General features: G+C 38.6%; 1 protein-coding gene across 4 annotated transcripts in view; it reads left to right on the top strand.

Annotated features, from left to right (window-relative positions):
• The window catches only part of COL19A1 (collagen type XIX alpha 1 chain), a 338738-nt gene that overhangs the window by 262297 nt on the left and 64291 nt on the right, over positions 1–12150 (top strand). For all 4 annotated transcript variants that reach the window (XM_063618674.1, XM_055257198.2, XM_063618677.1 and 1 more), the window contains 10 exons: positions 521–556; positions 651–704; positions 1394–1447; positions 2837–2890; positions 3545–3634; positions 8518–8562; positions 8671–8748; positions 11577–11612; positions 11724–11777; positions 11865–11918. In XM_063618674.1, the coding sequence (XP_063474744.1) occupies positions 521–556; positions 651–704; positions 1394–1447; positions 2837–2890; positions 3545–3634; positions 8518–8562; positions 8671–8748; positions 11577–11612; positions 11724–11777; positions 11865–11918 (555 nt within the window). The remainder of the gene's footprint in view (positions 1–520; positions 557–650; positions 705–1393; positions 1448–2836; positions 2891–3544; positions 3635–8517; positions 8563–8670; positions 8749–11576; positions 11613–11723; positions 11778–11864; positions 11919–12150) is intronic.

Here is a 12150-nt window from a genome sequence, read left to right as displayed (position 1 = left end):
TATTAATAAGTCACAGAAAATTAAAAAAGCAAACGTGTTATAGCCAGTATCATCCTCTTTTGTATAACCTTAATTTTGTTGTGATTTTTTTTCATTAAGCACATATAACTAACCATTAAGCACATATAACTAAAAGTAGAATCACCAACACATATTACCTTAAATTCTACTCTCCCTCATTCTTTTTCTGAAGTTTTAATTCTCTGGAACATGAGATTAGTTGGTGGCAAATTATAACTATGTCAGCTAAGTAGAGAATGCAGTGATTGCTAATGGGACATGATAATTACGGTGTCAAAAATGGCATTGGGGGAAAAGTTATTATAACGAAGAAATCAAGATAGTATTATTTATTAGTAGTAAGTATTTTGAATCATATTTTAGAATGAACTCTCCTTGATTTTATTGTGTCTTCCATAATTTCCCTTTTTATTGTATGTTAATTAGTAGAAAAGTATCAGAGATGTCCATTTCCATCTGAATTTAAGCATTACCCTTATAGTAATTATTTTATTTACAGGGAGAACCTGGGATAATAGGATCACAGGGAGTAAAGGTAATTTCCTGGCGTTCTTCAATTTCATCTCCAACATTAATGAGATTATAAAAATTAAAACAACATTGATCTTTCCTTCCCCCTACGTGTTTAGGGTGAACCTGGAGATCCTGGATCCCCTGGTTTAATGGGAAGTCCAGGACTAAAGGTATATAAGAAATAACTAAGATTTCTTGGGAAATAATTTGGGAATTATAGCCATTCTGTGTAAAACAGGGTGCTTTGGTGTGCCACTCATTTTCTTCGCAAATGCTCTCCGAGACTTTATCCTGTTTCCATGGTGATTTTCCCCACTGGCTGCATTTGTGACACACATAGTAACTGTCTTTTGGTTCACAGTAGGATTTCTATACTCTTTTTCAGAGCATATTCACAATAGCATCCCTAAAAGCTTTAAGAGTAAACAATGTGAGCTAAATCTATGACCTTGAGCTATATTCTTAAAAGGAACAGAATTCAAGATTCAGTTTCTAAACCAAAATTATGCAACCTTGAGTTGCTTGAGTTTCCCAAGTGGGATTCCACAGGAGTGTCCCAAGAGAGCAGCTTTTGGAAGATGCAGGAGAAATTAATGTGTGTACTCCCAGACAATGGGTAGGGCAAGTTACCCAGTTATCACCTGCTGGTGAGAACACATAAATTAGAAGTATCTGGAAACTATCTTGGTAATCCCAAAGCACATTTCAGTATTATACAGATAAAGTGGGAAAGTGGGATGGTGGAAAGTTGGTCTTCCTATACATGAAGATCACACTATTCTTTACAAATACTCAGGTACAATCTGTCTTTTTTCTTCTTTTTTAGCAAAGCTAAAGCATATACCACCTTTTGTTTTAGGGTCAGCAAGGATCTGCAGGCTCCACGGGACCCAGAGGACCGCCAGGAGATGTTGTATGTATAATGTCTTTGATATTTCTGAAATTGAAATTGAGAGTAGGACATGTTTTTTAAAAACATCAACATCTGTTCAAGTAACTGAGTTATCCCTCATTTCGCAAAGACATAGGTCATCTATGCTACTAAAACTGATCATACCTAATGTCAGGAGCTATTGGGAAGACTAGACCCTTCATATAATCATGTGAGGTCCTTTTGAGTATCATTAGCCTAATAAATTGGTTTTTGGAGCTCAAGTTAATTAAACTGTCATTTTGGACATGCTTGTCAGTGCTGTACCAGCAGTAGAGGAGATTGGAAATGTCAAAAGAAATAAAGAACACCAAAGAGAAAGCAAACATTTTCAATATTCACAGTTTTTAGTTCAAGTCTCCATCTAAGGAAGACATTTCCAAAGCTTCTATCGTTTTCTAGCAAAAGCCTTCCAAAAAAAGCAAGTCTTTTAGCTAAAAGTATGTCTGGAGGAAAATCGACAGATTGCATTATAACCTAGCTTTAGTGGACTTAAAATATTCAATACACCTTTCTATTCATTATCCAGATCAGCTTTTTATTCCTTGGACAACCTTCTAGCCTTCTGACAACTTGGGAGCTGCGAGCTCTCCATCAGTTCACAACTGAGCAAAATAAGAAAAATCCTTGGCCATAACTCCTTGGAGACTGATCACTATCTGACCATGGTTAGAGTTCCCTCCAGGCAACTCTTAGGATCTCTCCTTTTTTCATGCCCTGGGAACAGCCCCTTAACCTCACGTTCTGTTCTCCATGCTCACCGCTTGAGCCTCTCCTGTCTATTGGTCGGTGCACATATTCTGCTTGGTACTTTGAATACCCAGTTTATAGAGCAAAGCTTTTTATCACTCCCCTATGCCAAGTAATGGGCCACTGTAGATAAACCTAGTGGACAGATCTTATGAAAAGAGAGATAATCCTGGTGGCACAAGTGGAGCCACAATGCTCAAAAACTGAGATTAAGTGATAGTGGCCAGAGCTATAAAAAGAACAAAATCAAAAGGGAAAGAGCCACTGTTTCTAAAGCACAGTAAAAATATATTTTTCTAGTTGCCCTAGAGTCCTTTGGAATCATTATGTGATGCTGCCAACCACCATCCTTCCTCGATGGCAATAATATGGGTGAGACATTCGGTTCAATTCGACTTTAGTTTCTTTCCTATGGCATCCAGGTGGCTTCACTTGAAACAACAAACCACGTAGAATCACTAGTATTTTTCCAGGTCTTAAAGGCCAAAACCAATCCAACTCCTTCTATTAATAGGTTGTATGTTAAAATTCTGTTCTCTTGACAGAGATTCACAGATATAGGGAAATGTTATTATAAGAGATGTTCTCATTACTCTTTCCTATTAACTCTGAGTTTTCTAGGGATTGCCAGGAGAACATGGTATCCCAGGAAAACAAGGCATTAAAGGAGAAAAGGTACAGTTTACATTTTCCTCATTTTATATGTTAAGTAGATAGGAGGAAGAGACAGAGGATCATAAGGGAGATGAAAGGACAGCCCAAGGCTTCTGGGATTGTGCAGATTGTGCACATTAACTACAATGTAAATGGCACCCCCTAGAGTTGTGCATTTGGCAGCCCTGGTTCTGGCACAGGAATGCCATGTGACAAAATGAACTGACAGATGAAGTTATTAGGAGTCTGAAAGTCAAGCTCAGTTACCAATTCTTGTATAAACCTAAGAAGTCTCTTAATCTTGCAGGATCTGTTTCTTGATATCTACATGGAAACAGTGCATTAACATTGAACAATTATTGGAGAATAACTTAAAGAAAACACAAAGATCATCTGTAGAAATTTATTAATAGATACGCCCTTTTGTGCATATATATATACACACACATGCATATGTTTCATGATACTGCTAACATAACTAACTGCAAAATTTAAATGCACTGAACAGGCATGAATTAGGTACTCAATAAATATTGTTTAGTGAGTTGGTGAGTGAGTGAATGAATGAAGTTTGACTGGCTATGATGACAACTTAAAACAATGGAAACCACTGCCTCCTCACTTCCCACCATGAACCTGAGCATCAAAGTAAGAATCTTACCTTGTTTTCCACAGGGAGATCCGGGTGGGATCATAGGCCCTCCCGGGCTTCCAGGTCCAAAAGGTGAGGCTGGTCCTCCAGGGAGAAGCCTGCCAGGGGAACCAGTAAGTATTAGCCGTTTTGTTAATATTTTTCTTGCAAGTTCATTAATTACTACTTGTGGGTTCCTAGTTTCAGATCACAAGTATGGGAATAAGTTTAGGTCTGCAAAAAAAAGGAAAAAAGAACTTAAAACAGAACTACCATTTGACCTAGCAATCCCACTACTGGGTTTCTTTTCCCAAAAGAAAATAAATAGTTCTACAACAAAGACGCATGTATTCGTATGTTCATTGCAACTCTATTCATGGTAGCAATGACATGGATTCAACCTACATGCCCATCTACAGTAGCCTAGATAAAGAAAATGTGATACATATAACCATGGAATACTATGCAGCCATAAAAAGGACAAAATCATATCCTTTGCAGCAACATGGATATAGCTAGAGGCCATTATCCTAAGCAAATTAATGCAGGAACAGAAAATGAAATACTACATGTCCCCACTTATAAGTGGGAGCTAAACATTGGTTGCACACCAACATAGTAGAGATGGGAGCAAAAGACATGGGGGACTACTGATGGGGGAGAGTTGAAGGGAGGCAAGGTTGAAAAACTGTCAGGCACTATGCTTATTTCCTTGGGTAGTGGGATCATTCATACAATAAACCTGAGCAACATGCAATTTACTCGTGTAATAAACCTGTACATGTACCCCTGAACCTAAAATAAAAGTCAGGGGGAAAAAGAAATATTCATCTATTCATCTTATTCTTTCTTTTTTTTTTTTTTTTTTTTGAGACAGGGTCTTAATCTGTCACCCAGGCTAGAGTGCAGTGGTCCAATTATGGATCACTGCAGCCTCCACCTCCAGGATTCGAGTGATCCTCCCACCCCAGCCTCCTGAGTAGTGGTGACAACAGGCACACACCACCACGCCTGGCTAATTTTTATATTTTTTGTATAGGTGGGGTTTCACCATGTTGTCCATGCTAGTCTTGAACTACTGAGCTCAAGCGATCCGCCCATCTCGGCCTCTCAAAGTGCTGGAATTACAGGCATCTTATTCTTTAAATCAGAGATAAAATCTCTTAAAAGTTTGATAAGCAAAGGGCTTTCTTCTGAAGAAAATATACATGCATACAACATTTTGCTTATGATTTTGGAAGATTCCTAGGTCCCCTGAATCCTAGGCATGAATTCTGTAGAGATCTATGAATCCCAGTCAGGTACACTGGTTTTAAACCATAAACCTTCCTAGGGCAGTATTGTAAAACAGAAAAACTACCTGAAATTTCCCTTCCAGAGGCTTTGCAGGTATCACCATGGTTTGTCATTTGCAGAAAATGTCTTTGTGACCCAGACTATTCCCACGACATTGAAAACTGGACTGCTGGGTGTGTAGAGGGAAATTTATAGCACTAAATGCCCACAAGAGAAAGCAGGAAAGATCCAAAATTGACACCCTAACATCACAATTAAAAGAACTAGAAAAGCAAGAGCAAACACATTCAAAAGCTAGCAGAAGGCTAGAAATAACTAAAATCAGAGCAGAACTGAAGGAAATAAAGACACAAAAAACCCTTCAAAAAATTAATGAATCCAGGAGCTGGTTTTTTGAAAAGATCAACAAAATTGATGGACCGCTAGCAAGACTAATAAAGAAGAAAAGAGAGAAGAATCAAATAGATGCAATAAAAAACGAAAAAGGGGATATCACCACCGATCCCACAGAAATACAATCTACCATCAGAGAATACTACAAACACCTCTATGCAAATAAACTAGAAAATCTAGAAGAAATGGATAAATTCCTCGACAAATACACCCTCCCAAGACTAAACCAGGAAGAAGTTGAATCTCTGAATAGACCAGTAACAGGTTCTGAAATTGTGGCAATAATCAATAGCTTACCAACCAAAAAGAGTCCAGGACCTGATGGATTCACAGCTGAATTCTACCAGAGGTACAAGGAGGAACTGGTACCATTCCTTCTGAAACTATTCCAATCGATAGAAAAAGAGGGAATCCTCCCTAACACATTTTACGAAGCCAGCATCGTCCTGATACCAAAACCTGGCAGAGACATAACCAAAAAAGAGAATTTCAGACCAATATCCTTGATGAACATTGATGCAAAAATCCTCAATAAAATACTGGCAAACCGAATCCAGCAGCACATCAAAAAGCTTATCCACCATGATCAAGTGGGCTTCATCCCTGGGATGCAAGGCTGGTTCAACATACGCAAATCAATAAATGTAATCCAGCATATAAACAGAACCAAAGACAAAAACCACATGATTATCTCAATAGATGCAGAAAAGGCCTTTGACAAAATTCAACAACCCTTCATGCTAAAACCTCTCAATAAATTAGGTATTGATGGGACGTATCTCAAAATAATAAGAGCTATTTACAACAAACCCACAGCCAATATCATACTGAATGGGCAAAAACTGGAAGCATTCCCTCTGAAAACTGGCACAAGACAGGGATGCCCTCTCTCACCACTCCTATTCAACATAGTGCTGGAAGTTCTGGCCAGAGCAATCAGGCAGGAGAAGGAAATAAAGGGTATTCAATTAGGAAAAGAGGAAGTCAAATTGTCCCTGTTTGCAGATGACATGATTGTATATCTAGAAAACCCCATTGTCTCAGCCCAAAATCTCCTTAAGCTGATTAGCAACTTCAGCAAAGTCTCAGGATACAAAATTAATGTACAAAAATCACAAGCATTCTTGTACACCAATAACAGACAAACAGAGAGCCAAATCATGAGTGAACTCCCATTCACAATTGCTTCAAAGAGAATAAAATACCTAGGAATCCAACTTACAAGGGATGTGAAGGACCTCTTCAAGGAGAACTACAAACCACTGCTCAATGAAATAAAAGAGGATACAAACAAATGGAAGAACATTCCATGCTCATGGGTTGGAAGAATCAATATTGTGAAAATGGCCATACTGCCCAAGGTAATTTATAGATTCAATGCCATCCCCATCAAGCTACCAATGACTTTCTTCACAGAATTGGAAAAAACTACTTTAAAGTTCATATGGAACCAAAAAAGAGCCCGCATCGCCAAGTCAATCCTAAGCCAAAAGAACAAAGCTGGAGGCATCATGCTACCTGACTTTAAACTATACTACAAGGCTACAGTAACCAAAACAGCATGGTACTGGTACCACAACAGAGACATAGATCAATGGAACAGAACAGAGCCCTCAGAAATGATGCCACATAGCTACAACTATCTGATCTTTGACAAACCTGACAAAAACAAGAAATGGGGAAAGGATTCCCTATTTAATAAATGGTGCTGGGAAAACTGGCTAGCCATATGTAGAAAGCTGCAACTGGATCCCTTCCTTACACCTTATACAAAAATTAATTCAAGATGGATTAAAGACTTATATGTTAGACCTAAAACCATTAAAATCCTACAAGAAAACCTAGGCAATACCATTCAGGACATAGGCGTGGGCAAGGACTTCATGTCTAAAACACCAAAAGCAATGGCAACAAAAGCCAAAATCGACAAACGGGATCTCATTAAACTAAAGAGCTTCTGCACAGCAAAAGAAACTATCATCAGAGTGAACAGGCAACCTACACAATGGGAGAAAATTTTTGCAACCTACTCATCTGACAAAGGGCTAATATCCAGAATCTACAATGAACTCGAACAAATTTACAAGAAAAAAACAAACAACCCCATCAAAAAGTGGGCAGAGGACATGAACAGACACTTCTCAAAAGAAGACATTTATGCAGCCAAAAAACACATGAAGAAATGCTCCTCATCACTGGCCATCAGAGAAATGCAAATCAAAACCACAGTGAGATACCATCTCACACCAGTTAGAATGGCCATCATTAAAAAATCAGGAAACAACAGGTGCTGGAGAGGATGTGGAGAAATAGGAACACTTTTACACTGTTGGTGGGACTGTAAACTAGTTCAACCATTGTGGAAGTCAGTGTGGCGATTCCTCAGGGATCTAGAACTAGAAATACCATTTGACCCAGCCATCCCATTACTGGGTATATACCCAAAGGACTATAAATCTTGCTGCTATAAAGACACATGCACACGTATGTTTATTGCGGCACTATTCACAATAGCAAAGACTTGGAACCAACCCAAATGTCCAACAACGATAGACTGGATTAAGAAAATGTGGCACATATACACCATGGAATACTATGCAGCCACAAAAAATGATGAGTTCGTGTCCTTTGTAGGGACATGGATGAAACTGGAAAACATCATTCTCAGTAAACTATCGCAAGGACAAAAAACCAAACACCGCATGTTCTCACTCATAGGTGGGATTTGAACAATGAGAACTCATGGACACAGGAAGGGGAACATCACACTCCGGGGACTGTTGTGGGGTGGGGGGAGGGGGGAGGGACAGCATTAGGAGATACACCTAATGCTAAATGACGAGTTAATGGGTGCAGGAAATCAACATGGCACATGGATACATATGTAACAAACCTGCACATTGTGCACATGTACCCTAAAACCCTAAAGTATAATAAAAAATAAATAAATAAAAAAAAATAAAATGTAAAACATATTTAAAAAAAAAAAAAGAAAACTGGACTGCTGGAAAATCTAAATAACCAATGTTTTTAAAATATGTTTTATATGCCTTTGTTTTTCATCTCCTTTGAACTTTTTATGTATTAAATAATAATAATATTTCTCAATATCAGGTGCCTCATTTTATAAAAAAATCTTTTATATTTTAAAGCAACTATACAAAATCTGTAACATATTGGAATTTTTTACTCCCTGTTCCTTACTCTTTTATAGAAAAAGATTTATTCAAGTAAGATGAAGAGTGATGAAACATATTTTAGTTATAAATTCTAATGTGTTTATAACCTTTCTAGAAGAAGATATGTATTCACATTTTTTTTCTTTTAGGGATTAGATGGAAGTCCTGGAGCACCTGGTCCACGTGGACCAAAGGTATACAAATATTATAGTTAATTTTTAAGGAATTAATAATTAACAAAATATAGCAGAAAAATTTATGTGTCTTGAGCCTTGCACTAACAGAAGCCTTTCATTTCACAGGGTGAAAGAGGACTTCCAGGTGTTCACGGTTCCCCAGGGGACATAGGCCCACCAGGGGTAGGAATTCCTGGTAGAACAGTAAGTGAAATTCATTCGCGTCCTTGTTGATTCCAATATTGTGAAACAAAATCCAGTGTCAAATTTTAACAAGGAGAAAAGAATAGAAAGGTCAGAGGAGGAAATACAAATAAACACTATCCAGAGAGGACTGATGGGCATTGAGGTTGTATCACTTAAGCACAGAGACAGTACCCACTGTTTGTTTATTAACTTACAGATGCTGGTCACACATACACTAAGTTTGGATTAGAAGCAGTCATTTAACCCTTATACCTCTATTCTATATATTAAAAAGCACAAATACATGTTTGTAAGATTTTAAGAATGCCTAATATTAGGTCATTATGTATTACAGCTTGTTTTTAATTAAGTTAAAACAAGAAATTAATATTCAAACTGGATGGAGTATGCATAAGTGAAATGACACCAAAAAGGTCTGCGTAACGTCTTCAGAGTGAAGAGACAGTGTTTTCAATGGTAAAAACAAATAATGGGAAGTTTTTAAAGTATTTAAACTATAAAGACAGAGCCTAGAACAACCCCTATTAATAATGACCACTATATCCACACTTGTAGATCAAATAATAATAAATGTACAATTTTCATTTACTATGAAAAGACCTAAAAGGTTTTCGAACAAGAAAAGTGGAAATAAATGGTTATTCTAATGACATTAATTTAGAAAATTGGTCTGTGTGGTGTAATAGAAAAACTAACTTTTTTCCTATTCTGCTCTTAACATTCAACATAAATACAATTCTGACACCAGATATGTGGGTTTTTTTTTTCCCCTACTCATCAATTCCCCAATGGACATCAACTGGATGTTCTATTAGTCAATTCATGTCTGACATTGTCTACCTGGAGTTAAGAGTCAGATCCCACAGGTTAAGGGCTCAGTCCCACAAAACTGACCCCTACTTCAGAGGCCAACTGCATGTCTGGGCCTTCATGACTTCTGTCCAACCAGCTATAAATTGGGAGCATCCATGACCCCCACCTCAGGTTCTATAGTTTGCTAGAGTGGTCCACAGATTCAAGTAACGCTTTCTTACATTTACTGGTTTATTATATCAGTAAAGGATATGATAAACGATACAGTTGAACTGTCAGAAGAAGAGATACAAAGAGAGAGGTCTGCAAGGGTCCCTGAGTGTAGGAGCTTCGGTCCCCGCGGAATTGGGGTGTGTCACTCTCCTGGCACGTGGGTGTTTTTGCCAGCCTGGAAGCTCTCTAAACCCCATATTTTGGGATTTTATGGAGGCTTCATCATGTCAGCAAGATTGATAATTAACTATATTTCCAGCCCCTCTCCCCTCTTCAGAGAATGCGGGGTGGGCTGAAAGGCCAAGCTTCTAACTGTGGCTTGGTCTTTCTGGTGATCAGCTCCTATCCAGGAGCCCACCAAGAGTCACCTCATTGGAACAAAAGACTCTCCTATCACCCAAGAAACCCAAGGGATTAGGAGCTCTGTGTCAGGAACCGGGGCCAAAAAACAAGTATTAGAACAGAACTTTATGTTAGCAACCTATTGTTAAGGAATTTACGAGGGTTTTAGGAGCTCTGTGCCAGGAACTGGGGAAAGAGACCAAATATTATTTTATCACAATATCACATCCTTATATTGAAGTTATCATGAAAAGTTAAAAGAAAGCATAAGTAGTGAAGGGTTATGTTGTGAATGAGGGCTGTCTGATTTGCCAGGGCAAGAATATAAAAGACCATTGGAGATGGAAATTAAACCAAGTGAAAACTTGTATCAGAAAATTATTAGAGGGTGGGCCTGGTGGCTCATGCCTGTAATCCCAGCATTTTGGGAGGCCAAGGCAGGTGGATCACTTGAGGTCAGGAGTTTGAGACCAGTCTGGCCAACACAGTGAAACCCCATCTCTGCTAAACATACAAAAATTAGACGAACGTGGTGGGGGGTGCCTGTAATCCCAGCTACTCAAGAGACTGAGGCAGGAGAATCGCTTGAACCCGGGAGGCGGAGGTTGCAATGAGCTGAGATTGCACCACTGCACTTCAGCCTGGGTGACAGAGTGAGACTCCATCTCAAAAAAAAAAAAAAGAAAAAAGAAAAGAAAATTATTAGGGAAGTGATGGTGGTTGAGGAAAAAATCACTCAGGGACACAGGATAAATAGAAAGGGAGGAAAAAGTAGCTTTGGCAAGAGCAGTGATATGAATATTTATTTATTTAAATAAGAAAGGAAAAATTAGTGAGCAGTTACTGAAGTTAACTGCTAAGAAACCAGCTCTTGACTCACTTAGGTTGAAAATTCCTCAAACAGAAGTTCATAGTTACCTAAGAGCGGTACAACTACCATCATTGAGTTCCCTGATAATCTCCCAGCCTCATTTTATTTATCCCAAATTCTAATTTTCTAAAAGTAGAAAAAAATCATTGATTCGTGTTTTGCCTCCTACTCCCGTCACTGAACACTGGTTCTGGTGATTTCTTCCAAGAGATAAATGACACAAATTTGAAAGCAGAAAAGAAAAGAATCCCTGAACCAGTTACCCCTGTGGGTGGTCAGTTTCTGACAGGTGGAATCTGGATGCATTCTTTGTGCCCTCATGAATGTGCAGTGACAGATTATGGTAATGAGATAGATGTCCCAAATCCCTGAGCAAAATCATGTTGATGTTTCCAGCAACAGGTATTGATTAAGTATTCACCTACGACCTGAAAGTCTTGGCCGACTTTGCAGTTTTCCACGTGTGTACAGTGGCAAACCCTTTTGTTCCTCTAAGGAAACTACAATGTTTAGTCTTTTATGTCACTTGGATAATTTATGGACATTCTTGGTGGAATTTTAATAAGAAAATCTCATTTGTACTTAGGGGTCCCAAGGACCACCTGGAGAGCCAGGTATTCAGGTAAGCTACTTAACTAATTTTTTAGCACAGCAAAGCCAGCTTGCTTACTTGGGGGAAATGACTGAAAGAACATCCTCATAAGTAATTTTCTTTATTTTCCTCCTTTTCTAGGGTCCTCGAGGTCTCCCTGGGTTGCCAGGAACTCCAGGGACTCCAGGGAATGATGTAAGGACTTTCTTTATCTACCCTCCCCCATTTTAATCTGCACCTGTGCCACGTGCAAAGATTGAACATGGATACCTCTGTTTTCAGGGAGTTCCAGGGAGAGATGGAAAGCCAGGCCTGCCAGGCCCCCCAGGTGACCCGGTATGTAGACAGACCTTGTCTGATTTATATATCTTAAATGCACCCAGAAGCCAAACAGCCTACCAAGCAAGTTTTGCTGTCCAAACTAATTAGAATGCTCGGTGACTGCTTGGTGATTTTGTTTATCCCCATTATTTTGTTGAGGGAAAAAAAATTCAGGTTGGTTCAGCATTTCTGTGTGTGTGATGAATACTTATTTCCTAAGGGTATAATTCAACTGTACAATTTTGCC

Source organism: Symphalangus syndactylus, chromosome 2 (genome assembly GCF_028878055.3).
Source record: "Symphalangus syndactylus isolate Jambi chromosome 2, NHGRI_mSymSyn1-v2.1_pri, whole genome shotgun sequence".
Classification (NCBI taxonomy): Eukaryota; Metazoa; Chordata; class Mammalia; order Primates; family Hylobatidae; genus Symphalangus; species Symphalangus syndactylus.
This window is presented reverse-complemented; position numbering and strand designations above follow the sequence as displayed.